Below are 27,739 nucleotides of genomic sequence, written 5' to 3' on the forward strand. Positions count from 1 at the left end.
TAGCTATATTTTAGTTAGAGAAAAATACTAGGGCAGATTAGCTTAGATAGTTTAATATTAACCCTATCCTAACCCTAAGACGATCTGGAAGGTCGGGGGTCGCATCAGTTACGAGAATGAGTCCAGAATACCGACTAATAACGACGACGTTTTGCCGGAGAACTCCGTTGAGAAGGGCAACGCTATAGAAAGGCCTGCAACTCAGGCACACGCTTGAGACACATGATTGAAAACACGTTAGTCACTGCGTGATAGCAAGATGTCGCAGTGGTCAGGGCGTGAAGCTTAAAACTGGTTCATTGCTGACTTATACAAATATGGAGTACAAATATATAAGTATCACTCCATCCAGGTAACTGTCTTATAATAAAGAAACTCGTCCAATCCTTGAGAGCCATTGAATCGACCAAATCCACTATCCTTTACACCCCCGTGAGGGAGAGAAGACTCATCATGCACCGTCATAGAGTTGATATGAACTGCCCCTGACTCCAAATCATCAGCTAGATCAAAGGCTGCCTTCAAATCCTTAGAGAAAATCGAAGCAGTCAAGCCGTATTCTGTGTCGTTTGCTAAATCTAGCGCTTCACGGTGCGTCTGAAATGTGAAAAGGGATACACTGGGGCCAAATGACTCTTGTGAGTATATGTCCATGTTCTTCTTTACGTTACCGAGGACGACAGGTCTCATCTTAGTCTCCGTCTCATGGGCATGTTCATCCCCAAAGATCTTGACCTGATGTGCTCCTTTGGATATGGCATCTGAGATAAGGTCACGATTACGACTGGCCGAGGCTGAGGTCACCACAGCAGGCGTATCATGTGCGATGCCAAAGTTCTTTCTAATGACATGGCCAAGGAGGTCCTGGAATTCGGACGCGATAGATTCGTGAACAATAATGCGTTCCGTGGACATGCAGATTTGGCCAGCCTGTTTACCTTATCAGTAAAGGTCGGTTTTGTCATATTTAGGAACCGAGAATCACTTACGTTGAGGAAAGCTCCTTGTACGCAGTGGCGAGCAGCTTGTTCCAGATCAGCGTCCTTGAGTACGATTGCACTGGCCTTTCCACCAAGCTCCATCAAGACGGGCTTCAAGTGCTTCCCAGCAGTGGCCGAGATGATCCTCCCGACTCTAGTACTGCCAGTAAAGTTGATCTTCTTGACAAGTGGGTGTGAAACAAGGCTGTCGATGGTGCTAGCCGCTTCAGCCGGTGAATGGAATAGCAAGTTTAAGCACCCATCAGGCAGACCAGCCTCACGTAGGACGTCGTAGATTGCCCAGTAACATCGAGGTGTATATTCTGAGCCTTTCAAAATTGTCGTATTGCCAGTAGCTAGAGCAAATAGGACTGATCGAAGGCCGAGGTTATAAGGCGCATTCCTTTGAACATCGTGCATTAGCAATGCTATGTCACTATACCACGGAACCAAGTACTGGGGTCCTTCTTACCAAGGCGCTATTCCAAGCACGACTCCATACGGTCTTTTGTGTATCATAGCTTGCATACCTTGGTGGATAGATTCCGGAGCAGCACCCGTCATAGCCCCAGCTATCCCACCAGCAGTATCCCGCAACCCTTCAATTGTGTGTCCAAGGATAAAGTCTTGGTAGAACTTATTGGCGCCGATCTCATGATGCATATATTCCCCCAGCTCGGCACGTCGCCGGTCCATTATATCGGCGGCCTTGAGGAAGATATCCCGTCTGCTCGAAGCTTTCGTTTTAGACCAATCTTTGAAAGCATTATGGGCACTTTGGACAGCCTTTTGTATATGCTCATCCTTGGCACAGGAAAAGGACCATATTTCTTTATTGGTCAAAGGGCTGGTGACTGGAAAAGACTCGGAAGTGTGTACCTGCTGGCCATTGATGATAAGTGGCACTGAAAAGTTGGTACTAAGACTTCTATGTCCTCTAGACAGGGAAAGGGCGCCTTGGTTGATATGAGCTGTTCGTCTGATGAGTAATTTCAGCATACTAATGGTAGTGTGATGGTCTGAGGTTCTGATTTTACAACTTGGTTCACTATGAGCAGCTATATTAAGGTATTTATAGGACTCGACTTAAAAACGGGCAAGTGTCTCAGTTTCGGAATATCCGCCTTCAGTGGGAAAGAAGACTCCCCGAGACGGAACATGCATCTACAACAGAAGGAAAGATCCTTTCAACATGGAGTGTATTGAAGCTGACTAACATATTCGTTGCTCAATTGGTTGATGGTTTCTTAAGCTTTCGCTCGGGATGGAAGATACGTCTGACAAATCGTCGGTTTGCGCTAGTTCTAGCTCCGGTCCTCGGAATAGTGGTTTCACCGGAACCAATTTAAAACTTCGGAACAGTGTCGTATTCCGCTCCCTCTTAGTTATTCCCTTTCCGTCTCCTCTTTTCCTACTTTCGGCCCTCCCACAGCAAACAACAGAATGGATTCACGCGGCACCAAAAGAACGAGAAACTCATTACCCACTGTTACGAGCAAGCGACGAGCTCCATATGCTGCTCGTGCATGTACCCCTTGTCGACGACGGAAAGGCAAATGCGACGGTCAACAGCCATGCGACTACTGCGAAAACCGGGGTCAGACATGCCTCTACGATGGAGAGAGTGTTCCTCCAGCTACAGATACAGTTACAGCTACAGCTACGGTTACCAGAGCTCCAGCACAGCCATCAGCGCTCCAAAGCGACGAGTCTAATCGAAGCCCTTCGCAACCTCTGACGCCGGCTGCAGCCAACGGTCCACCGTCTCCAGCCAGTTCCGGGGCACCAAATGTACCCAGTAGTGGATGTGGAAGCAGCAATGACAGTGATCTCACTCTCACGGGCCAGGTTGCAAGTCTTCGCACCCAGTTACAACAAGTCAAGGCCATGGTTGAAGCACAAAGTAATGGGACGCACAGCCTAGGATCAATTGCTTCAACTCAACCGTTGCATGCACCTGTTGACCATACAAGCACGTCAAATAGACAGCTGCATGCCACTCAAACAGATACCACTCCAAACTCCGCTAGCCATTGCTTTTACGGTCCTACAAGTCCAGACTATAGCATGAACCTGGTACAAATCACTTTGCGGCAACTAGGCTATCTTACATCATTATCGCACCATCCCATGCTACCAAGTGTAGATGGTAACGATGCTCTGTCGTCGTCAATACCACATTGGCAGCCCAGACGCCACTGTGACCGTCATCAGCTAATGCAATTCCGGCCATGGCTATCGCTGCAGGAAGCCAAAGATGCTGTGGATACATATCACAGCGTTATAGGAGAATTGCACCCGTTTGTCGACATTGACAGGATTAGAAGCCAACTGGAATCATGCTACTCAAGTGATGAGAACCAATCTTTGGGTGGGGAGAGCAACCAACCTGACGATGATGATCTGATCATCTTGGTACTTATGCTGGCTGTAGTAGCACAAGTCTCAAAAGACACTTTACTTGCAACGATGGCATCCGTCCTTCATTCTAACTTTATGCCCTCAGCCAATGCCGCAATTACATCTTCTACAACTAGTATCAAACAAGTCACCATCGCCTTACTACTGGTAAACAACCTAGCCACCCAATTTCTTATCATAACATACTAACATATCTGATCAAGGGCTACTATTATTCCTTTCATGACCTCTCACAGCTCGCATTAAGGTTATGTGGCACAGCTGGGCGCATGTTGATGGACCTCGGCTTCCACAACAGCGACATATTGAATCACATTCTCAAGACTGATTCTCAACGTAAAGAGGCTTCTGCTATGATGTGCTCTGTAATTATCCTCGATCGTCAATGGAGTGCTATGACTGGCTTGCCCGCAAACTTCCCCAATGCCGCGTTTAGTCCCATGTCTAAATACATAGTGAGCCACCTAGCCTTGCTTTTCACAACGTACCTAAAGACATCGATGACATACACTGAGCGTATCCGCTAACTTGGAATGCTATAGGATGACATGCCATATACGAAAGCCATGTACATGCTCATCCTCATCAGCGACAGATTCGACGAACCTATATCCCTCGCGGCCAGGGGAAATACCCGTATCGACGACGATGTTATGGAACTCTTAGTTTTCCAGATCCAACAGTGGCAGAAAAAGTGCGTCGGGGACAAAGATCTATCTGACATGGAGACTTGGTTCATTGAACCATCGAACTTACCTCCGTCATGGCTGTTACTACTGATCTTCCGAGCTGCGTCGATAAAGAGTCTTCTGCTACGTCCTTATTTCTTTCCCACATCAGATATCGAGAAGAGCAGATTATACCTCCCACAGGCCATGGAACTAGCAGACAAAGCCACAGAATCACTATTTAAACTGGACAATACCACGGACATGTACCGTAACCAGCGACCATACTACCAGCACATTCTGGCGTCCATTTGTGCTCTTATGTTTCTAGTGGCGGGCTACGTTGAGGAGCATCGCTCAACCATGTTACCGTACTTGACGCCAGGATACGACGACCAAATCTGTGAATGCTTTGTACGAGCACGCAAGCTATCGCAGAAGTACGGAGATGTGTCCACGGCCGCAAACATTTTAGGGAAAAGGATTCGAGAACTCTGTCATGCTATGGAAACGTACGGTAAAGCACATAGAGAGGTCCCTCGGGAAGCAATTCCGTCTACAACAACCGTTGCCCCCCAAAGCAATGTCATGTTTGCAGATTCCTCTACGACGCCACAACAAATTACTCTTGACAATGAGACTCGAGAAGTGGCCTTCGTCCCTATAGCTGATCGTACATTTGAGGCTGAATTAAACTCCTTCGGCGCGAACTTTGGCTTTGAGTTCTCGATGGATGGTGATCATGGTCTGCAGGATGCTCCGCCATGGGTGTTGCGAGGGTGGCCTGCTAATTCACACAGTTTTCTGTTTCAATGAGCGAGCCTTATTCACGAAGAGAATTCTAATTGGTTTGGTGATGCTTGAAGCTTATATAAACTTGTCAAACAGTTCCGCCAGCAGCTTCTTCATATTGCGAGTGCGACTCAGCCTGACTTCTCTTGAATCCCCCCCATCGCTCAAACCCATCAGTGAATATTCCCATCATATCCAACATCCTTCCAGCACTTTGATCGACAATATCGTCGATACCCCCAGGCCTGGTATAGAAAGCCGGAACAGGAGGGAAGATGATGGCGTTAGCACGACGAAGAGCAAGCATATTCTCAAGATGAATAGAACTCAAAGGTGTTTCCCGAATAGCTAGGAGTAGTTTGCGATCTTCCTTGAGTGTAACATCGGCGGCTCTTGATATTAGGTCATCGCAGTAACCAGATCGTACTGCAGCAAGAGTTTTCATGCTGCAGGGAACAATCATCATTCCGTCATGCTGGAAGGATCCTGAAGCGATTGGTGCCGAGAGATCTTTTGCCGTGTATGATCTACTCGCAAGGCCTCGAATATCAGCTTCGGTCATGGATGTTTCGTATTTCAGTGTGGCTAATGCCCATTTGCTAATGATGAGATGAGTCTCCACGCCCAGGTGGCGGAGAAGGATCAAGATGTGGATCGCGTAGGGAGCTCCTGTTGCACCGGTAATCCCAACAACGATCCTCTTTGGCCTTGTTGGTTCCAAAGACGGGAGAGTATTCCCATGAACCTGATCTTGTGCTCCGCCCCTGAACAAGTACGATTGGCCTGTGGAGAACAGCCTCACATACGGTCTTTGTGTTGAGTATGTGGTGTGGCAGAGTATGATCCTTTTTGGAGACACTCCGAGAAGCTGGCGTGTGGCAACAGAGACAGCTTTCATGGTGACTAAAATGCCGTGTGGGGATTATACAACGCGGAAAGTCTAGTTCTCTCTATACCCTTTCGATTGCCTGTCTCCATCCGGGTGATATTGTCCTAAGAAGCTTTTGTTCCAATTGTTACGACTGAGCTGAATAATAGCATTATTTACGCCTGGAGTGGCCGTCGGTTCTGTTTACGGAGTTCCGCGTTGCTAGGTAGCCTATTCCTGCTTTCCGTTCCGGTCTGCCGGAACTACCGGTACTGTTATAACATATATAATATCCGAAGTTCTCTTTTATTAAAAGAGAAAAAAAAAAGGAAATAATAGAAAAAGAAGAGAAACTAGTCGTTTGATTAATAGTCCTGTCTACCATGCGGTTACTTTTTGGAGAGATGGTTTCGAATAGAATGAGGACGGGTCTACTCCTCGACATGTCCCTCAAACTAGCGCTCCTAGGTGCAGGATGCAGCTCTTGTAGCCAGTCAAGTGAACGCACCACCGTCCTATCGAAGGAGCCATTGGGGTCTTGTAGTGGCGTTACGGTAGTGCATGGCAGCATAGTCCCTAGCGGCGCGGAGGCGAGCCTCCGCGGTAGCGCCCGGCACGGCGTAGCCAATTCTACCACGTAGTTACGTCGATAACCGCACTCAGTCTTCCAGGGTGCATGAAGCTGGTACTCATCCTGTCAAGCTTTGACCTGGGTGTTTGAGCATGAAGTTGCGGACTTACCTAGTTGGGTGGGCCGTTGCAGCTCGGTTTGCAGCTAAGGGGGGTTTGGTCAAATTTCTGATTCAGTGGACATTTGATGAGATTGCAATAATGGTTTGTTTTTGAACTATGAACCCGGGGTAACATTTGAACGACTTAAACCCCAAGAGGGTTGAATGCTTACTGGGCGAAATAACGCTTGCCCTTAAGCTTACCAAACTCAACTAAGGCAATGGACGAGGCAGGAATATTAAAGCGGCCATTCTGAACCGTCTTGACCTTGATTTTACCCTCCGGCTTGCCCGACAAGGTTTCGAAGTTCTGTCCACCCCAAGTGCTGCAAAAGCAAATTAGCCACCGTCTTCGCAGATGAAGCCGCAAGGAACAATATTATGACTTACACTCCAGTGTGCGAATTAGTCTTCTCAGATTCCAAAAACTTGACTGTTGCAGACCTATCTGCATCTAGGCCTTCCAGGTTGACTTCAATGCTTGGTTTCTCGCCTTCGAGATACACTTGAGTGTTTAGCACCACGATACGGGCCAGCTTCTTCTTCTCCCAAACACCATATGCAGTAAGCGTGATATTTGTGGTAGGGAGCTCTGCAATATACGAGTCTCCAGATTTTCCGATGGCTTCATTGACAATGAGATATGCGTGGTAAGAAGGCAAGATGTGGGGGTGATCGATATTTAGTCCATCGTCTGACTCATCGGTTGGCTGAATGGCATTGTAGCGGAAGCCCACACCGTGATGCATGTACAGACGCTCAACACCGATAGAAGCTCCGAGAAGCATCCAATCAACCATCCACAGTGCACCCTCAACAGTATTGCTAAGACCAGGGATTCCATGGCTATACTTGATTAGTATCGCTCTACTAACATGCCAGAATTGTTTTTACACTTACTTAGCATACGAATTGGTTTCAGCCTAAAAATATGTTAGTCTTTAGTTTTCACGTAATCGTCCTCAATTACTTACTAATACATATGAAAGTCCCGACTGCCTAACTGGTTTGATGCCGCCCGTCCTAGTGGTCATGTTGGCGCGTACCGCCCGCTTGTTCATCAGGTCACCAGCACTGAAAACTTTACCGGCACTGTAACCTCCTGAGTAAGAGTGCTCAGTAAGTTGAGAAACCTTATCCCCAATCTTCTTGTCATCGAGTATCCCGTCGACGAGGGAGCCCTCCGGTTGCCACTCAGGGATGTTGAAGCCGGTATAAGCACCAGGGGACAGGCAAGGCTTGCTCGACTTGGGAGAGCCAAACTTGATCTCCTCGCTCACAGCTTTGGCGAACTCAACCCAAGTGGTGGTATAGTTGTGAATGTCCCATTCCGGACCGTAGGTTCCCGAGCGAGAGTAACGGGTTTGGCCCCAAAAGTCTGGCTCGTTACCCAGCTCTACTTGGGCAAGCCGCACATGTTTGGTAAGCTTTGAACGGCTCCCTTGGAAAACCTCGCCCAGTAGGCGGGCCTGTGTAAGTGTTTCAGTCTTGTTCAGGGCTTTGAAGTTCAGACCCCACATGAATTCTGTCCCAGCAGGCAGGTTGCCCGAAAGGGCGTAAAAGTCGCGACCAATATAGATGTGGCCGGCTTCGGGGTTGGGAATATCAGGACTGGACTCTGGAAAGGTCGCTCTCATCACCTCGACATCAAGGTCAATAGTACCTCGGTCTTGGGAGTTGGCACCAACGCGGAGGACGGGCATATGGCCGGTGCGGTCACCCAGGTTTTTGAGGAGCTGGTTAAAGTATCTGTTTGGCTCTCCGACTTTCCTGCCAGCCCAGTCAGGCCAGCGATCCATCTCAAGACTGAAGCCAGCGAGGTATGGAGAGAGCTTTTCACTCCATGCCGGCCTTCGAGCTGGCAGCTGCAGCGTGAGGTTGTAAACGCCTACGGCAAAGGCATGGCTGAGAAGCTGAGAAGCCACTAGCCACTGAAAGAAATGATTGGCCATGACCGCTGTCGTGTTCGAGAGGAATGAATAAAGTTGTACTTAGCAGCCAAGAAGCTTAAGGATGCTGTTACTTATTGTGGGTCGTGTTGCAGCTGGCGATGGAGTAGATATAGCCCTCTTTGCTTCTGAAAATCGAAGGAAGAAAAGGAGTTCTCTCCGAGTCGAGGTAATCGCTAAATTAAGCCAAGTCTTAGTCTTCTTAGTCTTCTTGTTTTCAGCCGTACTATCATTGTACTCTGGTGTTTGTCGTCCACTTAAACAGGCCAGATGTGAATCGCGGGGTAATCAAATGATGACACATCAGATGATGCCCCAAACTCACTAAGCAACATTCAGAGTAAGGAGAGACGTCTTTTTTCTTTTAGTTCAGCAAACCTATTGGTGGGATTAGATCGTTCGCTAGCAAGAGGAGGATGCATTATGCTTGCGAATTGAGATGTGGCTAGTATGTAAGTCGGATACCAGTGCGTGGATCCACATGAGTTTATTCTGATTAACCTCGGATGAACCTTTGAATTGGACCACATGCCTCTCAATAGATCTTCGTGAAATGGGGAAATCTGTGATAGCTGTATCGAGCTGAAATCTAGGATTCCTTATAGCTGAGGCGTATAAAGATGAAGGAAGGCGTACTAAAGCGTAGAGAATCAGGCTGAGGACAGTATACGCGTATATCATGAAAATTTCAAATGACATCCTCAAGAATGCATTGGCGACTAACCTTTTCGCGTCTACATTGCAGGAGAGGGAACCAGTAGGTTGCTTCTTTTCGCTAGTGCTACCCCACCTACTACTGTACGCAGTCGTGGCGGTAACATGACGAGATACAATGAAATTGGCCCGTGCACGTTGCTTGGTTATCCATAATTGCTTATTTCAGATAATGTCATTACAGTTTTATTTACCCCCCGATTTCTCTTTCTCTTTTATTTCCTCTTCTCTGATTTAGTTCTAATTAAAGTACCACCTGGGGCTCGCCAGGTCCTATACCCTACTACAATGATTGCCGCGAACATTGCGACGCAATGCACATTCTTTTCGTCCGTGCACGCTTTCGGGGTTCGCGAAGCTACGGTGGAACCCCTAGGTTGAAAAGGACGTCACGCTGAGATTGGCCAAGTGTGGATCTCATCGCCGTGTGCCCCACTCGACGGGGTTTACCGGGCATGCCATCTTTCCAGTACGTTACCCTGCCAATTATCGTGCGACGCTATCCCTTTCTCATTTGCCCCGCCCAGATTACGTTCCAACCTCCAAACATCAACACCAACAAAAAAATTAAAAAAAATGACATGAAATGAATCAACTGAGATGACATCGTCTTAACCCTTGTTCCCAATTAAAATACCCGCGACTTATCATGTCAACTTCTTCCATCACTCCAGTCCGCCGCGCCTTGGGATGGAACCTTGTTTTTCTCGCCGGATCTCAAGCTGAAAAATTCGCTGGCGTCTTTAGTCCTCCTGGCAGCGATACTCTCACCTATCGTCACATTATCGACGAGTTTCGCCTTTGCTTCGACTTGGCCACTGTATCAAGAACCACAGACTTTTGGCACGACATTGCGTTCTTTCAAGCGGGCATACAAGGCGGGCTTAGGCGGCCGGTTCCGAACAATGCGACGGGTCGGATTATCTCTGGCTCAGGTCTTGATGCTCCAGTTGAGACTCTGCCATTTACTGATGTCTCGGAAATGATGTCGACGCCTTCTGTAACGCGTATGCATGTAGTCCGACATAACGATTGCAACCTTAACGTCTCCGATCCACTTGAAACGCATATTCAAGGTATGTTTATATCCATCTTTCTTCTATTCTTTTTCTCACGTCTCGACCAGAGGGATGCGCACAACATATTCCCATACCAACTCGCCGGAGAGAACCTAGATATCTTCCACCCAACAAGTCATCCAAAGATCCAAAGTTCACGCAGCTACCATACCGCAAAACAATTCGTGCCAAATCTCAATCTCCAAGCAAATCGCCAAAACGGTCTGCTTCCGGCTCGGTATCGCCAACCAAGGATATTCCCGAAGATGGTGACGTGACTGAACTAATCACCCCTCCTGGTTTGGAGATGGACATCGAGAATGCCAAGCAACAAATATCTTCATTCCGATCCTCATGTCTCAGCAGTAGCCGCGCTTGCGCCGTCACGGGAAAAGGTCGTAGCTGGTTTGGTGATTCCATCGTTGGCCCTACAGTTCAGGCATGCCATATCGTTCCTCAACAACAATATCATACATATCCCACGCCCCAGGATCCAAACATGGAGAATCCTTACAGTTCTGAACGGCTTCGTCAAGCTTGGCAATTCACATGGTCTGTGAAGAACGGTATACTGCTGCTGAGCCACCTGCACGAGCTGTTCGACGCGCGTCTCTTCTCTATTCATCCTGAGACGTTCAAGATTCGCGTCTTTGTTCCTTATGATGTTATCCTCGAGTACCACGGAAGAGAGGCTGTGATCAGTTGGGAGGTGGACACTAGGGCACTTCGACATCATTACGATATGTGCTGCATTGAGAACATGACGGCGCAGATGCCTCCATGGTCAGAAGACGTGGTTATTTCACAACCGCAGACACCATCTGTCAAGTCAGGAGCCATGTCACCCTTTGAGGCTGGCCCTCATGTTCCCAGGATAGCACATGATCGAGGGAGAGAGGGCAAGACACCAGATGAGTCAGGTGATCCTACCAAGAAGCCGAGACGAGACGAGCCCAAAGAGACTGATGACAAGTCTGTCCAATATGTCTCATCGACAACAGATGACTTATCGGGGATCTCGAGACGTGATTCCACCGTTGCTTTGCCAGATTCAGTATCAGGCAAGAATCTCAAACGGACATTGGAGGAGCAAGGAGAAGTCGACACGAAGCGGCAGCGGGTTCTGCTTGATGATGAATATAGTGATTATGGTAGCGATGTGGAGCTGCAAACCCGGCTTGGTTACTGGCCTGGCTGTATCACGCCAGATAATAGCCAGGAGTTTTTGTCAGATGTAAATTATTTGTTGCAAAGATTGATTCAATAGTACTTATAATACCCTGACCTACATCTCTATGGATTCATTCACTTTCGCTGAAAGTGGACGTTTCGCAATGTCATTGGCTGATAATCCTTGTATCAACCCCGCATTCCACTTTCACCTGGAAGAGGATTCTCAATAGAGGACAGGAGAGGCAAGCCGGTCTTGGCTTGCGCATAGAGCCTTGAGGAACGAAAGTTTTGAGGTCGGAGGCAGAGGGGTTTCACGTCTCTAGAGTTAAAGTGGCATTTTCCATTTTATAGCTAGGTAATAGGCTAATTTGGTTTTGGTTTATTTTCCACCTGAGAGTATTGCAGCTGATTATTGTTCATGTTGTTATATTCCTTTTCTAGAATTCTTTTGGTAGGTTGGCGGCTTCGATGTGGCCGGTTTGGCGAGTCTGATGGTGAAGCGACGATTGAATCAAGGGCAGGCGTCGAAAGGTTCACCGAGGCAGGACCCTGCCTAGTAGTGTTTGGCTCGCTAGAGGAAGACGTTGAGGCTGAGGCAGGGAAAGGTTGAGTGACAGTGCTGCAACTGTCAGGCGTAGAGGAAAGGGCTGGGGCCGGCTGCAGCACACGCTGCCTCTTTGTTGGCGTCTGGGCATGGTCAGGATAGTGCCGCTTTAGCGGTGGTGTATCGGGCTGGCCTGAGGATGAAGTTGGAGGACTTGGTGGAAGAGGGCTAGGTGTAGCCAGTGAATAGCAGGCAGCGCGTATATCCTGGAAAGAAGAGGTAGCTGAGGATGCTTGTCGTTTTGGTGGCGCTGAGAGAGGCAAGACCGGTTGAGTTGTGGGGGTGGTGGTCTTGTCGAGAAAAGTCCAGGAATCGGGAACGACAATAAAGACATTGTCTCTTTGGAACCCTGGCGGATGGACCATAACGCGATGATCAAGCAGGCCAGCGACTTTCCCTGTGCAGGTGAATTGGGCGTTAGGCTGGAACTGGGAATCTCGCCTCTCGGTCATTTTCTTGCACAGGATGGCCCAGGGATTCGTGTGAATGGGAAAGATGACGAAGACCTGGAAAGGGTGGAAGCCTCTGAATGGAGGCTTGTGGGGGTTCCCAGGACCAAGATAAGTGGAAAGCTGGATGAAGCCGCAGCACTTCAGTTGGGTGGCGTCCAGACCTGGGAGGAGGTCCTGTCGCAGCAAGGAGTGACCAGGGCCGGTGACAGGGCCAGCGAAGGAAACGATGGGCGGGACACAGGGGAAGCTGTCCATGGAGGCGAAGAGCCTGGGAAGCACGCTTTGGGCATATATCAGACGAGTTCATTCGAGGATGTGCATGGTTTTTTTTTTTTTGGGGGGGGGGGGGGTGCGTTATGACCTACGGCTGATAGCCTTGATCACGGACGATGAGGGCAGGCATCGTGTAGAGAAGGGTGCAGTCTGCATCCGATTCTAAACCGTCATGCTGCTCAACCTCCCACGCAAGTGCGTACGGGTGGACGCGGCCATTCATGAAGAACCACTCTTCGATCCATTCTGAGGCAACAATAGGTTGATTGTAAATCGAGAGATTGAGACTGAAGAAGATGGATGTTGACGAGCCGTCAACGTCGGACCGCAAGGGCGCATATTCCGCAGCCAACAACCACGAGGGGGGAGGCAAGAAGATGCGGGCGAGCGTTTCGGCATTGAGGCCCTTGATGCGATGCTGATCCTGGTGAGCAAATCTAGAGGGGCAGTCTGGTTGGGCGAAGAACATCATAGACATATCGCCGCCAGTTCCCCTTTGGGTGTCGAGCGGCTTTCGAAGGTGGGGCGAAGCATGGGCGACGGGCGAAGAGGAAGACATGATATGTTCCACATAGATTGAATGACTGATGTGGCTATAAGTGGGGGATTAAACGGCAGCTGTCGCGCGGCACGTCTATATGGTTAACTAACGACTGGGCAGAAGATCCCTCAGTGATTCGGGTAAGGAATGACTCTTCGATTCCGCCAGAAAGAGTGGTAAACCAGGCTGTTCTATATCCTAAAGGATATCCGTTCGATACCGCACTATCTCCGTGTTGAGACGGACATATATATATAGATAGTAAACTAGGCTGTTCTACATCCTAGACGATATCCGTTCGATACCGGACTGTTCCCGTGTTGAGACGGTGAGTGACGCAACGGCTCCCGAGCTCAACGGGGCCGTTATATATAGTAGATGATATCTGTTTACGGGACTGCTCCGTGTTGAGACGGTGAGTGATGTAATGGCTCCCGAGCTCCGTGATCTTGACAGGAGCTATGTATTGCGCGAAACGGTAACACACAGCTCCTGCGACCATCCTCCCCAAAATCACGGAGGGACGCGGAGGAGAGTACAGTATTGAAATGGCCGCTTTTGACGAAGTTGCAGTGACGAAATGCTTGCGTGGACGGGCCGAGACTGGGACAATGGACGCATAGAGGCAGGGCAATGGGGTTGTAAAGGATTACTAGTGGCTATTTGGGTACTGCAGGAAAATAGGATGTAGAAACGACGACTGCGGCTACGGGGGCAGTCGTCGGTGGGAAGTGGCCCGTATCCAAGGAGCAGCGTTGTCAACAAGCGGGATTGTTCAATTGAAGTAGCGTGGAGTTCCCGACGTTGAGGCAGCAGCAGCAGCATGGTGGAGAATCCTGGCCGTAAGGTGCGCATGTTGGGCGGAGAGGGCGAAGTAGCCACGGCAGGAGCGGGCCTTGTTGTGGTAGGAGGTGGTACCGAGGGGAACTATAATACGCGGGACGATAAGCCAAGATCGCCGTCGAGATATGACAGTCTGGCAAAAGCGAATCCCGTGTTTAGACCTATCCAACCCAAACAGTCATCCGTCGAAGAGATCTCTCGAAGGGAGCAAGCGGAAGCCGTTGCGCGGTTACTGCCCAAGAGGCGCCGGCGAGGCGGTCGGCTGCCAAAGAGAAGACCAGACACAAGCGGTGCCTCCAATACAGGAGGTTCGGGACAGTATCCAGTGTTGACCCGCGTACAACATGATGCTGCGGCCGGGTCAGCGGACGCTTCGCTGAGCGGACAGAGTCTGCAGCCAAGGGTGGTGGGTGGTTCATCTCGGGTGGCGGTTGCCGAGCCTGTGCTGTTTCATCGGCACGTTTTGCCCAAGGAGAGTCGACGAGGAGATGAAGATGGAGATGGTATGGCTGCGGTTGTTCAACGAAAGCGCCGAGGGGGAAGACCGGTAACCAGGATAATGCTTCGGACTGAAGATGTTCACCAGCGCCCCACACGGCCTATCCAGCCTAGAGAGAAAGAGGGTATAGCAGGAGATGCGCATTTAGTCGGATGGTCGTCGCCAAGGCTACCACATCAGACTGCTTGTGAAGAAGCAGATCAGCCACGGAGAGACGATGCCACGGATCCGAGGCAGCTCGGGTGGCAGGGAAAGAGGACCGGTCACCCTGGCGGAGACCAGCCTCTGAGAAAACAGATTCGAGCCGGAATGCGGGGACAGAGAAGACGAGATCTTCAAGCTGAAGACCTCGCCAGTGTGTTGACCTTCTTAGAGGAAGAGTTTGCTGTAAAAGAAAGATTGTCCAACGAGCAGACGTGGTGTGCGCCAATACCGCACGAGAGAAAGGTGTCGACCGTGCAAGGCTTCTATAAAGCGTTCCACGATGCGAACGCGTTACCAATATGGACTTGCACGTTGTGCTACCGTAAGCGCACGAAAAGTGAGTTAAGAGAGATAACATGGAACGAATGGGTGTCGAGCTGCGTCGAAAAGGGCTCTCGCTCGCCATTTTCATGTCATAGATGCTTTCCCGTAGGTGAGGCGATCTCGGGCTGTGTGGAGTGTGTACGTGGTTTGAGGCGGGGTGCCCTGTCGCCCGCGGCTCAGCTTCACAGACGTATTGGGTGCGAACACATGTTTCCCGATGAGCTCAAGGACCTCACGCCGGTTGAGGAGAAGCTCATCGCGATGAATTGGTGTTATGGGTTTGTCACTAGGTACAGCATCCCGAGCAGCCAGAAGCAGACCGCAAAGTACCCGAAGCATATCAAGGGCCACATTACGGTGTTTCCGAATAACGTGCAGGAGCTGGCCACGAAAGTGCTTCCTCATCCGCTCGTGCAAGTCATGGAAGAGATCCATGTCTCGTGGCAGGGTGCGGAGAAGCCAGCACCAAGCGACTTGTCAGGCCTATTGTCAGTGAGGCGACGAGTCGTTGAGAGGGCTCTTGTGTGGCTTAGGAAGAACAATCCGCATTACGCCGAGATCGAGATTGATGTGGCTGAGATGGAGAGCTGGGGCGCGCCGCCGCATGGGGTGCCGTCGGCGGTGTATGATTGCATGGAGCGGAACGAGCCAACGGCATGGGAGAAGACACGAACGGCACAAGTCGTTCCCCCCACGGAGCGCGGCATAGATGAGGAGGGTTTGGTGGAGATTGAGGAGATCTTGGCGTCGCTCAACCAAGGACAAGACATTCCGAATGGCGGGATAGAATTGCTGGGGCCGAACGAAGACGAAGGACGCGATCAGGGCGAGAGCGAGTCCGAGAAGTTAGGGAAGCCGATCAACGAAGTCACTTCGTCGGGCATGTTTGCTCTGGATGCAGCGCCGGATGTAGCGGATGTGGAGAAGCTCTTGTTCGCCTGCAACGTCGTGAACGGAGATGCGGCCGGTAACGCCAACACGGGGCCGAGAACAGAGTTGGGATCGGTGGAAAGGCGGCGACGACATGTTGACGCCTGTGAACCATACATTCATGTTTCTCGCGGGGATGATTTCGCCGACTCATTCGATGCCTCGTTCTTCGCGAAGACCTTCCCTACACTGCTACCGTTCGGCGTCGGAGGGCCACGGCTGGTCGAAGAAGCCATCCTAGGCGCGGAAGGAGATGCCGATAAGCACGGGGTAGAAACGGCGGCCCAAGACCTCATTTCATCCCGGAACATGAGTCTGCGAGCGTGGGCCGATGTAGTGTTGCGGCGCCACGGTGGTCGGTTTGCGACGCACCACATATTTGCATTCCTTGTGTTCAACATGAGCGTGCGGTCGAAGAACCGGCGCGTGAGCATGCTAAGCGTGACGAGAAAAAATTTCCGAAAGGCAGAGGGCATTATACAGTCGCTGTCTGCAGAGAGGTTAGCAGCGGCGAGGGTCGGCTTGGAGAGCTCAGGCAAAACGACCGATGAGGCTGTGAAGGAGCTTCTGAGAAGCCTCTCCCTGTACGGCTTCCGGCAGCCTATGTCCAGGGAAAGCCGCTTGAGTATGCGGCGGAAGATACAGTCGCTAATCCTCCGCTATGGTGTACCGGCGATCTGGTTCACGCTCAACCCGAACGATATTACGAACCCGGTGAAGCTGCGGCTTGCAGCATACCGCACCCGTGAACCTGATGCGGCCGAGGCTTTCTTGACGAGCCTCGACATGTCGTACAAGCGTGTGCGGCTGGCCATCTCGGACCCCATGAGCTCTGCCATCTTCTTCCACCGAGAGATGACGTTATTCTTTGAGCATTATGTAAAAGTGGGAGGGGAGTCGGTATTTGGGCGCATCAGCCATTATTATGGTGCCGTGGAGACCAACGAACGAGGAGCGCTTCACATCCACGGGTTGCTTTGGTTGCATGGGAACTCGCATTTGAGCTCGATGGTTCCCGATACCGAGGGCGAGGACCAAGCCACGTGCCGTGACCGTATCATCCAATACATAGATAGTGTCTTCTCCGAGGTATGGCCCAAGATGAGTTGCTGACAATATAATAGTCGAGCGAGGCCAAACTAATATTGCAATCTAGGACCTGGACCAGGAAGCGTTTTGCGCCGTCCAAGCGGAGCGATCGGTAACATCGGACATCTCGTCCCTGCTGGGCAATAGGGAGCAGTTTTCGGCTGCATTTGATGAGGAAGCCAACTTTTGTGCCGGCGCAACACAGATCCATACTCACAGCCCAACTTGTGTCAAGTATTCCTTGAGCAAGGACAAAAGAGCAAAGAAGCGTGGCCTTTGTCGGTTTCAGGCGCCGTGGAGACTAGTCGAGAAGACTGCTTTTACGGCAGATGGCGTGTTGCATATCCGCAGGAGGCATAGCATGGTAAATCGGTGGAACAAGGCCATCGCCGTGGGGCTCCGCCATAATCACGATATCTCCTTCATAGCGACGCAGCGGAAGACCATGGCCCTCGTCTATTACATCACGAACTATGCGACCAAAGTAGAGGACCCGGTGTGGAAACGCGTGGTTGCCGCAGCAGAACTGCTGCCCCTCGTCTCAGCGGCCGGTGGAACGGAGGATCGTGGGGAGGATCGTGGAAGCAATGCCGCGGGTGACGACGGTGCTGGGAATAGGACGCGACAGTTCTTGATGAGGGTGGCGAACCGCGTGTTCACGGAGCGTTCTTTATCGCAGGTCGAGGTCGTTGCACATCTTGTGGGATACCCGACCGAGTTCAGTAATAGCAACGCCTGGACGTTCCTGAACGTCTCTCTGCTCTACTGGCATGTCTTCCGGCGATGGCGACACCTCCGGCAAGAGAGCGGGACCGAGGTTGCAAACGATTCCGTGGACGAGTCGATAGTTGTGGAAGAAGCAGGTGAAAGGATTAGCTATGCTGAGGCATACCAGCACCGGGGAGACGTTTTGCGAAGCCTATGCCTCTATGACTATGTTTCGCTCGTCAGACTCAAGCGAGTCAGTAAAGATGAGATCCCTGCCGCTTGGGGAGAGGTGTCATTCGAGAACGAGTGGGGTCCTGGAAGAGGCTGGTTGCAGGTGCTGAGGCGGCCGGGAAAGCACGCCAGCGTCTGTCTTGATGGCTACCTGAGCAAGGATTTCGATCAGGATGACGAAGAGCCGTGCTATCGAAGGTGGGTCTGCCGCCGCCGACAGAGTGTAAAGGTCGTGTTGAAGAGGCTAACCTCCATGTGCTGGAAGAGCAGCGGTGCAGCACCTTGCGCTATTTGTGCCATGGGAGTCTTTTCTGTGCCGAGAAACGGACGACATCAACAGCATATGGGCGCGGGCACGAGAGGCCCTGCCTCCTAGAATATCATGCCTCGTTGATAATGTGCAACTGCTCCGACGATCGGCTGAAGACGCAAAACGCGACGCCCGGCAATGGGCAGCGTCATCTGGCGACGGTGAACTCACGGCCACACATGCCCACCAGGACAGAGCAGGCGAGGCGAGTGAAGAAGCCACATCGGCGTACCAGTCTGACAGCGTCGGAAATGCAACTCGTCTGATTGATGTTGTGAGGGGTGCAGTTGGTGCGGCCCAGATCACGGCGGGCTCGCCAGAGCTCATGGGAATGATGCAGCAGCTTTGTCACTTTCAGCAATCAGCATTATGCTCGACTGTTGAGCTCCAGGCCACCATAACACCCGAACCGGGGGAAAGACGGGTAAGCATACGAGGGAACCGATTTTCCGGGGTCGTAGTACCACCACAGGGCCAGGTCAAGGCCATCAAGTCGCAGCAGATCTGTGCGTCCAGAGAGAAGGAGAAAATGATCCAGGGTATACAAAGTACCGTCGCGGCCCACGGGACCGATCGCAGCGCAGTGGTGCAGAGTTTGCTCACCGGTTTTGGAGAGGAGGATATCCAAATGACGGCGGCGGATTTGGAAGGGACGGCAGTCCATGCAAGTCCGAGCATGGAAGTCCACTTTGGTGCATCGACGTCTTTCCTCGAGGCGGGAAAGGCTCTGGTAGCGCGGTTTACACTGACTAAGAGGCAGGCGATCGCTTTCCTTATATTATGCCGCCAACTCGACCTGATCCATGGTGGGGAGAAAAGGGAGAAAAGTGATATCAGTCAGCTCTGCCAGTTCGTCGGCGGAGAGGGCGGAACCGGCAAGTCGAGAGTCATTGAGGCGCTAGTCGAGCTCTTTGCATCAAAGGGCATTTCGAACCGCCTGTTGATCACGGCGACGTCAGGGACTGCCGCAGCGCGGATCAACGGCATCACAATCCACTCAGCCTGCGGGTTCTCCAAGGACCAAGCGGTGGGCGCGAACTTGGCCAAAGATCTCGACGGCGTGCGATTGCCGAAACAGGCGGAGCGATTCGTCCATGGACAGTCGCGAATGGACTGGCAGGACAAGGCAATGTTGGTCATCGATGAGGTGAGCATGCTCGGAGCTCGGACGCTGTACGCCGTGAATGAGCAGCTCTGCAGGCTGCGCGGATCGCAGCAGGATTTTGGGGGCATACCCATCGTTCTCTTCTGCGGAGACTTCCATCAGTTTCGTCCTGTACAGGAAAGGTCGATCCTTCTTCCCAGTATGGTCGTCTCATGGGACGAAGACAACTCGTTCAAGGCCGAGCAACGGCACCAGCATGACAAGGCGCACGCGCTGTGGAAGAAGTTCACGACGGTTGTCATGCTGGATGAACAAGTGCGTGCGGCAGGAGATCCGGTTTTGCAGAGACTGCTGAAGCGGATCCGACTGGGTGTGCAGGATCGCACGGATTTAGAACTGCTCAACTCAAGGTGCTACCGGGAGGATAGGCGGATCCCATGGGAGACGGGCATCACCGTGGTGACACCACTGAATAGGAACCGGTGGAACCTAAATATGGAGGCAACCTTGGCGTTCCAGATCCTGCAGCGGTCAATAATGCGAATCTTCATCTCCGAGCACAAATGGAAGGATGGCCTGCCGACGGAGGAAGAAGCCATCATGATGCTAAACCAGGGCGACGATAGCGCGATACCGGTACCAGCCATCTTCATGTTCGTGCCGGGGATTCCTGTCGTGGTGAACCACAATACCCACCAAGGGCTGAAGTTGGTCAACGGTGCCAGCTACACTGCTCTGGAGGTCATCCTCGACGAGACCCACCCGGGCCATCGGATCTCGGCCGATATGATGGTCCACTTCGGGCCGCCAGCGGGGATAATCCTAGAGTCAGAGACAACAAAGGATATCCACTTCGTCGGGATGCCGTCCGGCACGGTTCTCTTGACGCCCATGAGCGTGAGAATCCAATGCCAGCGAAAGAGGCCGTGGCAGCGCAACGACGTCAGCCGGAAGGGTTTGCCGTGCGCGGCGGCTTTTGCGTGCACAGACTACAAGGTGCAGGGCAGGACGCTCGAGCGCGTAGCACTGGAGTTGCGCGGGACGAGGACGACGAATGTCGACGGACGCATCGTCCCCTCGCAGTGCGACCCGTACAGCCTGTACGTGCAGCTGTCGCGATGCTCGTCGCTGGATGGCATTATGCTCGTGTCTAAGATACGGGAGAGAGACTTGGTGGGCAACTGCGTCCCCCCGGAGATGACTGCCGCGCAGGCGAGACTGGAGCAACTGAGCAATAGGACCATTCGGGAGGCCATGCGCTGGTTGGACGACGATTCCTAAGGCTAGGGGGCCTGCGTTCGGCGACGTTGTCGAGACGAAATGGGAGAGGGGAGAGGGCGGGGAAGCGTTACAGGAAGCGTTATAGGATAGGAAAAGCGGGAGGGCCCTTCTGGAAGACACAAACGGTCTCCTCTCCTCGTCACGCGTTCGAGCCAGAGCCAGACGAGTCGAACAGGCACGCACCAAGGAAGAGCTAGACGGACGCAAAACCACCAATCACAAAGGCTGTTCAAAGTTTTAAAGGTCGCGGGGCGAAGCTGGCACGCGGCGTTTTAATTAGTTCCCAGCGGTGTTAGTTTTGACCAATGGAAAGCGAGCATTCCGACCCTGAGCGGCGGGTGGGGCATAAGGGCCTTTCGTTCCTCAAGGCATTACGCCCCAGGGAATAGAGGGGCAAAGGGTCTACTCCACTCTGAACTACATTGCAGTCTGGTGAAGCTTAACGTTATGCAGCATTGTTTTTAATATGATGATTATAATAATAATACTATATATATAGTTGATCTAGTGGCTAATCTAAGGTGGTGATCTAAGGTATCCAACCCGAGCGAATTTCCATTTACCTGTTCATCGTTGTCCCTACTAACCCCTCCCCACCTAGCTTCGACTGCAACAGTAGTCCCTTCATCTGCCGGCGACTGTAACCCTAACCCTAACTATGTATTGAATCAGAGAACCAATTAAAGTTCTTAGGTCTTCTACTGAAAGCAAAAACAATGTAGGGGTTGACATGTAGATAGGGTTTTGTAGCCAGGACTTCCAAGAACTAGATGAGCCCTGTATGTTTCAATTACACCCCTGGTTCAGTCCCATATAACAGCCATCGGGCCGGTTTTTGTTGTCAAATCTAGCTTTCCGAGACTGTAGTTTCCAGCAACACGATCTAGAAAACCTGTCTTGAGGTTTCTTTTGAAGATAAACAAATCGTTGGTGACTTGGTTTGCGACCGCAACGAATTGGTTGTGAGAATCAGATGATAGAGAGAAATGCCTAGGTATTTTGCCGTAAGTGCTGTTGAGGCCCAAGAATTGCAGTGGTTTATTGGCGTGTGCATCTAAAGAGTATATGGCAATCGTGTCTACCTCGTCAACTGACTCCGTGTTACGATTGGATACATACAAGAAGCGCCTGTCATGCGACAGAGCAAGCTCGGAAGCCAAGTTGACATTCGTGGGCTTTGTACGCTTGCTTGAATCATCGAGAGTAGATGCCCTTTGCAGAAGCGTTATACGCAAGGTTTCGTTTAAGTCAGGGTGCTTGCCACCATGACCAACGCTGCCGTGTTCAAACGAGAACACATTGATGGTGTTATCCAACTCCGAAACCAGGAACATCAGAGTTTTCTCTTGGTTGACTTTAGAGAAGAGAACGTGGCGCGGGCCAGTTCCAGGTAACAATGTCATGGTCCTAATCTGCTCGACACGCTTCGTGCCGTGCACCTGATATATGTAAACACGATCCGCGCCCCGGTCAGGAACACTCATGATATTGCCGGACGGACTGAAGACGGCCGCGTGTGGGTTGGAAATCTTCTGTGAATCTCCAGCTCCAGGGCCAGGTTGTGTGAGGTTGTAATGAAACACGTGAGTAACATCACCAAAGTGGCCAGCAGAAGTCAGTGGAAGTATGGAGACTGTGGAGCCGTCACTGAGGTCAGGACATGTCAGAAATGTAAATGTTTAATGTAAATGTAATGGTTCGTGGCTTACATATTGGCTGAAGATAGAGTTTTACCATCTATTGAGATGTCGAGGTAGACTCCGCCATCGCCGTGGGATGCTACTACATCAGATAGCTCAAGACGACCATTGGGTAGCTTCTTGAATGCGAAGATGCCGCCACTAGTAGATGACTTGTCGGGGAAATGTGTTCTCGAAACCGAGTACAGATATTTCCCCCTGTTATGTAACCATCCGGGCTGATACCCGGCTCTAGTAGTACCAAGTAGCTGAATACTTCTATTCCCAGGTGCGGAGGGATCAAAACTCAATGTAAGTATGCCGCGTTCTTGATGCGCGACGCGAAGAGTATGAATACGCGCGTTTGCCAATGTGAGATAGGTAAAGAGCATCATGATAGAGACTGTGAGTGGAAACATGTTGTTTTTAAGTATTTAGAATGATTGTTTTCCAGGTAGAGTTTTGATTTTGATTGAGATTGGCTGGAGATGATGAGTGCGAAACGATGCCTTAAGTTTTTGTAACTCCCTTTGATTGATTGCTAATATTTGCTTATTGTCGCGAAGTACACGAGACATTCAATAGCGTCCGACCCAACATTCCCCGTACCAGTCGCCAAGCCCTAGGTCCGACGGATGCACAGTTGTATGGCGTATATACTAGGGGCTTGCGTTTTTGAGCTTCCTGGTTGGACAAATCTGTTAAGGTATTACAGCTTATAATAGACTGTGTTAATAATCCTACGGACTTTATGTTAATACCGACGGATATACAGAAGGTCAGCAACAGTACGACACCTGATTCAGGCGCTACTGCGACTGATCCAATCTCATGCTAGTGACTGTATTGGGTACTTGGGATTTCTTATACCGGTCTCCCTGTTTTAGAGAGAGGTCGGCAGGTTTTAAGCCAATCATTTTACTCCATCATTTGACATCCTGCGGATACGGACTTGTAGTGTTCCTTGTCCGTACCACTTTGACTCCAATAATGCTATAGGATTCCCTTATGTGTACCATGTTCATCCTAACGTATCTCACCACCACCCCGCCCAATTGGTGATAGTCTCAACACCAACAAACAAGATCTATGGCGCGCGTTCTCACGGTCGCAATTCTTTTTCAATTAATTTCAAATTTTCAATATGCAGTTAAATGTACCTGATCGTGAAACAAGAATTTTTGGAGCAATTTCTGATGCTTCTGCAGCGAGCGTTCGCGCTGCAGCTAAGTTGGAGACCATTCCGCGCACGACTTTAAGGGATAGGATCAACGGCGCTCAACCGACACAATTAGCATATGAAAAGTTCCTCTCTCTGACTCCTGTACAGGAAAAGGAACTTATTAACCTTATTATACTGAGAGAGAAGGCATTCCAACCTAGTGCTCCATACCAAAATCAATTCTACGTAGAATTGATTTATTTCGCCACACTTTACATGGGGTAGACTTGATTTTTGACCAGGGGGTAGAATTGTATGTATGTATGTATGTATATTTTTCGTCCGGGGGGCCGTAGGCCCCAAAAAGTCTCCTAACGGAGCACAGGACGTGCTGAGCTAAACTATCTACAATCGCTGCCGTGCTGATTCTCGCTCGGATCATCTGCAAGGCCTCTTGGATCGGAGCCGTATACGTACTCGAGCGTTTTCTGTACTCATTACCCCCAAGAGGCACCTCTCTACTCGTAGCTCGCCCTACAGTAGTTGTCGGTGAAGCACGTCCCATAGGACATCAATACAGTTGATCCTCGCAGAGCTTCCCTCCAGCAGTGTCTCCCATCTAGTTCATCCAGCATATCATCGGCACAAAGGCGCATTACTTTCAAGAGGGTATCCCGTCAGCGGGAACTCATCCCTCTCCAGCCTAGAATTCTCTTGCACAGATAGATCAAGTAGCTTTCCATACCCTAAGGCAGGAAATCCATGACCCCTAAGATTGCCAGTAGCTGCAACCTAGAACCGTGCATCCTTGGGGAAAACCCTCGCAGGAGAAAAACCCAAAGCGGCTAGAACGCTGCTCTGTGGACGAGGTGGTCGCCTCATTCCACGGTCTCCAGGTAAGCTCTGTACCATTTCGACCTAGCGGTTTTGTCAAGTGGTCTCAGCCAGTGAGACAAGTTGTCGAAGCCCGGTCGTGTTCCGGGCGGCAGCCGAGGCTGCAAAGAAGAAGAGGTTCTCTGGGCAGTACACGACCGCAGAGATCGGTCATGCAGCTTCCGAGCTGCAAAAAGGGCAGCGAGCCATTTGGGGCCCGTGCGTCGAGATAAGGGGGCACCAGAGGGCCCAAGAAGTCGAGCAGCTAGCGGCTGCTGGTGTTGTTCGGGCAGCAAAAGCTGCAGAGGTTGGTCGAGGCAGCGCAAAGCTGCAGGTGAGGGTGAGGGTGAGGGTGCGACGACCCTCAATGTCGAACGGCAAGAGCTCGCGAAGCTCAATGTCGTTGCAGACACTCGTCGCGAAGAAAGGTCAACTCTCTGAATCCCTTTCTACAGGCAGCTGTTAGGGTCCCGTTAGCCCCACAGCTGCTTTTGTTGCCATTTTAGCCTGCAAAAATTCTCTACTCTAGCAGAGCGCTAACAGCGGGTGCCAAGGAAAAACTTTTACAGGAGAGAGTTCAGCCCCTACGTCGATATGTTATGTTATGTTATGTTATGTTATGTATATTTTTCGTCCGGGGGGCCGTAGGCCCCGAAAGTCTCCTAATGGGGCACAGGACGTGCTGGGCTAGGGAAAATCGGATCTATCTAAACGCTACGTACAGAAAGCCATTGGTTACGGGGGATTGGTCATTCGCGACGCGAAATTAGACACCCCCCTCGAAATTCAATTTCTACGAACGCGTCGACAGATTACACACTATCCAGCATATCATCGGCACAAATGGCGCATCGTATCGAGCCTGTTACCCGTCAGCGGGATGACCAGGCGTGGCTGCAAAATTGCAGCCGTTCATCAGTCCTGATGTCAGAGAAGCTGATCTCAGCTTGTGCACGCGGCAGCTCGGGACTGCCTCAAATGTTCTCGGCCAGATGAAGGGCGCAGCAACGCCCTTCACCCGGCCATGAATATGTATGAGAGAGAAAGGTGACAAAGGAAATGTGAAAGGATAAAGAGGGAAGGAGAGTTGCGAGTGCCTCTCGGGTCGCGGTCGCCTAATAGCGAGGACAAATCTTTCCAAAGAACGCGCTGTTCTTGGACAAGTCGACAAATTTGGTGAAGTCTCTTCCCATTGTAAGGTTGACCGCTGCATTCGGTGAGGGTGCGAGCCTCATCCGATGGCGCGGTGGCACCTTTCTGCAGTAGAAGATGTGATCCGGTGCTTTGCGTCGGCCGCATGAGCAGACCAGGCGTGCATCGTCGTGGTCGAATCTCTCGTGGTACGCAGCGAAGTCTCCATGGAGGGATCTCGCTGCCAGCAGATGGTGCAAGGCTACACGCGGGAGTGATAGCTCCGGCGGGCAGCCTATAGTCACCTTGAGATTGAGTCTCTTGTACTGCTCAGGAGCGGAAGCGGACCACCATGCCTTGAATGTGTCCTTCGGTTTTTGTCTTGCGATCCTTCGTAGGTAAGCCAACGTTGAGCGAGCGCCTTCGGGCTCGGGGAGTGATGATGCTGCTTTTGCCAGTTTGTCGGCCTGTTCGTTGCCAGGGATGTCAGTGTGTCCTGGTACCCAACGGACCTGGACGGCTCCATGCGATGTCACCAGAGCCTGGAACTCGAGAAAGATGTGTTGAGAGGAGTCGGATGGTGTGCCTTGCAGGCACGTGGCGGCCGCCAGGTTATCTAGGCAGATGAAAATGTTTTGTGTTGCTGATTCTCGCAGGTTTAGGGCAGCCTTGAGGCCCTCCAACGCCCCGGTAGCTTCAGCGTCGAAGACCTCAGCAGGTCCAAGGCGACCCGATCCATCAAAGATAGGCAAGTCGTCCTGGTGAATGGTGAAGCCGTAGCTTGCAACCCCTTTCTCGGACAGAGAGCCGTCCGAGTAGACGACCAAGGTGAGCGGGTCGAGTGACTTGACCCAGCGGAGGAAAGCTTCAGCTGTCTTCTCTTTCGATGCTGTCTGTAGTGGTGGCATCTGTTCTTGTTGGAAGCGTTTCTGGATGAGCTTGGGACGCGCGCACTGCCCGAGAAGCTCGTCTGTGCGTCGGAGACGTGTTCTAAAGCTGCTTTCTGCTTGTGCTTGGTATTTGCGCTTGATGAGATCATGGTAAGTAGGCTGACGCGGTGGCGCCGCTCTTCTCACAAGAGGATGGGTGTCGTCGAGTGATTTGAGTCGTGCGGAGAACCTGAGTCGTCTGGCTTCGAGCAGTTGATCGACTGGTGGTATCCCACTTTCTCTGTGCAAGATGGTGATGGGTGTCGTTTTCCAGACGGGCACTATAGCTCTCATGGATTGATTCAAGGCTTTGTTCATTCTCTGTATGAGATGCTGGTTACTAGACGGTGTGTCTTTGTTGGGCTGGCTCCACCGCGGCCTGTTGGTGCCCGGGTACCACGCTTCAGATCCGTGGAGTAGCACCGGCTCAACACAAGCTCTGACGGCACCTCGCACGGCACTCGGAAGAGGGCCATGTATTGTGTTGGTGAGTCCTCGCAAGTGGTAGGCGACGGCCTTTGCCTTCGCCGCCCACTTCTCGATATGAACGCGGAATGATAGTCTGCTGTCGAGCCAAATGCCAAGCCAGCGCAGAGCTAGCTGGGGGTGTTTCTCGACATCGCCGTGACGTACTGCCGGCGCGGTCCTGAGCTTACTGCGGGAGAAGTGCATCACTTCGGTCTTCTTTGGGTCGAAGGAGACGCCGTTTGCCGCGCCCCAACGCACCATCTCTGCGATGGAGCTGGATGCCATGGCAGTAGTCTCATCTACTGTGTCGCCTATAGACAGGATGGCCGTGTCGTCTGCATAGCCGAAGCGACCCCAGGGATTGCCTAGTCGATAGATTGGCTCAGTATAGAGTAGGAAGAGTATCGGCGATACCGGCGATCCCTGAGGGAGCCCGCACTGAAGGGGAGAAGAGGGCGTGACGGTATCCTGGTACCTGACACGCGCCGACCGGCCGCCCATGAAGGAGCCGGCCCAACGAGCCAAATAGTCAGGCCAGCCCTGTTCGCGAAGACGCAGGACGAGCCTGTTGCGCATGACGGTGTCAAAAGCACCTTGGACATCCATTGTGACTAGAGTCGCCACCTTCTTGCGTGCAAACCCTTCTTCGATATCATGGATCAGAGCTGTCACCAGGTCTGTCGCAGACCTCTTGGGAAGCGCTCCAGCTTGTTGCGGGTGAAGGACGCTGTAGTAAACGGCTGCCCAGG

General features: G+C 51.4%; 8 protein-coding genes across 8 annotated transcripts; 3 read left to right on the forward strand and 5 right to left on the reverse strand.

Moving 5' to 3' along the window:
• Positions 1-279: 279 nt before the first annotated feature.
• Positions 280-2,010, reverse strand: FOBCDRAFT_186830 (aldehyde dehydrogenase). The gene is made up of 3 exons (XM_054706273.2): positions 1,453-2,010; positions 990-1,383; positions 280-930 (listed from the first exon to the last, which is right to left on the reverse strand). Exons 1-3 carry the CDS (start codon positions 1,977-1,979, stop codon positions 340-342), a joined length of 1,512 nt encoding a protein of 503 aa, XP_054562248.1. The 5' UTR covers positions 1,980-2,010; the 3' UTR covers positions 280-339.
• Positions 2,011-2,423: 413 nt separating this feature from the next.
• On the forward strand, positions 2,424-4,885 carry FOBCDRAFT_296473 (uncharacterized protein; the record flags this gene model as incomplete). Its single annotated transcript, XM_054706274.1, has 3 exons — positions 2,424-3,548; positions 3,605-3,856; positions 3,944-4,885. The coding sequence occupies 3 exons, from the start codon at positions 2,424-2,426 to the stop codon at positions 4,883-4,885; spliced, it is 2,319 nt and encodes a 772-aa protein (XP_054562249.1).
• A 50-nt stretch (positions 4,886-4,935) lies between these two features.
• On the reverse strand, positions 4,936-5,674 carry FOBCDRAFT_228432 (putative phenylacrylic acid decarboxylase; the record flags this gene model as incomplete). Its single annotated transcript, XM_054706275.2, has 1 exon — positions 4,936-5,674. A coding segment is annotated over exon 1 (431 nt), but the record flags the coding sequence as incomplete, so codon positions are not given.
• An 878-nt stretch (positions 5,675-6,552) lies between these two features.
• Positions 6,553-8,488, reverse strand: FOBCDRAFT_165276 (uncharacterized protein). Its single transcript, XM_054706276.2, has 4 exons — positions 7,435-8,488; positions 7,361-7,383; positions 6,851-7,306; positions 6,553-6,786 (listed from the first exon to the last, which is right to left on the reverse strand). Exons 1-4 carry the CDS (start codon positions 8,410-8,412, stop codon positions 6,630-6,632), a joined length of 1,614 nt encoding a protein of 537 aa, XP_054562251.1. The 5' UTR covers positions 8,413-8,488; the 3' UTR covers positions 6,553-6,629.
• Positions 8,489-9,658: 1,170 nt separating this feature from the next.
• FOBCDRAFT_186836 (uncharacterized protein) lies at positions 9,659-11,520 on the forward strand. Its single transcript, XM_054706277.2, has 2 exons — positions 9,659-10,199; positions 10,250-11,520. The coding sequence occupies exons 1-2, from the start codon at positions 9,773-9,775 to the stop codon at positions 11,446-11,448; spliced, it is 1,626 nt and encodes a 541-aa protein (XP_054562252.1). The 5' UTR covers positions 9,659-9,772; the 3' UTR covers positions 11,449-11,520.
• A 197-nt stretch (positions 11,521-11,717) lies between these two features.
• FOBCDRAFT_186837 (uncharacterized protein) lies at positions 11,718-13,242 on the reverse strand (the record flags this gene model as incomplete). Its single annotated transcript, XM_054706278.1, has 2 exons — positions 11,718-12,690; positions 12,776-13,242. 2 exons carry the CDS (start codon positions 13,240-13,242, stop codon positions 11,718-11,720), a joined length of 1,440 nt encoding a protein of 479 aa, XP_054562253.1.
• Positions 13,243-14,215: 973 nt separating this feature from the next.
• FOBCDRAFT_107013 (uncharacterized protein) lies at positions 14,216-15,682 on the forward strand (the record flags this gene model as incomplete). The annotated part of the gene is made up of 4 exons (XM_059607709.1): positions 14,216-14,357; positions 14,844-15,107; positions 15,209-15,291; positions 15,323-15,682. Coding segments are annotated over 4 exons (849 nt in total), but the record flags the coding sequence as incomplete, so codon positions are not given.
• Positions 15,683-21,551: 5,869 nt separating this feature from the next.
• FOBCDRAFT_138656 (Lactonase, 7-bladed beta-propeller-domain-containing protein) lies at positions 21,552-22,819 on the reverse strand (the record flags this gene model as incomplete). The annotated part of the gene is made up of 2 exons (XM_054706280.2): positions 21,552-22,395; positions 22,458-22,819. The coding sequence occupies 2 exons, from the start codon at positions 22,817-22,819 to the stop codon at positions 21,552-21,554; spliced, it is 1,206 nt and encodes a 401-aa protein (XP_054562255.2).
• Positions 22,820-27,739: the final 4,920 nt, after the last annotated feature.

This window comes from Fusarium oxysporum, chromosome VII, assembly GCF_013085055.1.
Source record: "Fusarium oxysporum Fo47 chromosome VII, complete sequence".
Classification (NCBI taxonomy): domain Eukaryota; kingdom Fungi; phylum Ascomycota; class Sordariomycetes; order Hypocreales; family Nectriaceae; genus Fusarium; species Fusarium oxysporum.

Bases quoted from the DNA above. Each gene is read 5' to 3' on its own strand.
- FOBCDRAFT_186836 (XM_054706277.2), top strand. From the start codon at position 9,773: ATGTCAACTTCTTCCATCACTCCAGTCCGCCGCGCCTTGGGATGGAAC. The intron at 10,200-10,249 runs GTATGTTTATAT...CGTCTCGACCAG, and splicing joins ACTTGAAACGCATATTCAAG to AGGGATGCGCACAACATATT.
- FOBCDRAFT_186830 (XM_054706273.2), bottom strand. From the start codon at position 1,979: ATGCTGAAATTACTCATCAGACGAACAGCTCATATCAACCAAGGCGCC. The intron at 1,384-1,452 runs GTAAGAAGGACC...CGATGTTCAAAG, and splicing joins GTGCTTGGAATAGCGCCTTG to GAATGCGCCTTATAACCTCG. The intron at 931-989 runs GTAAGTGATTCT...TAAGGTAAACAG, and splicing joins TACAAGGAGCTTTCCTCAAC to GCTGGCCAAATCTGCATGTC.
- FOBCDRAFT_165276 (XM_054706276.2), bottom strand. From the start codon at position 8,412: ATGGCCAATCATTTCTTTCAGTGGCTAGTGGCTTCTCAGCTTCTCAGC. The intron at 7,384-7,434 runs GTAAGTAATTGA...ACATATTTTTAG, and splicing joins CGGGACTTTCATATGTATTA to GCTGAAACCAATTCGTATGC. The intron at 6,787-6,850 runs GTAAGTCATAAT...TTGCTTTTGCAG, and splicing joins ACTAATTCGCACACTGGAGT to CACTTGGGGTGGACAGAACT.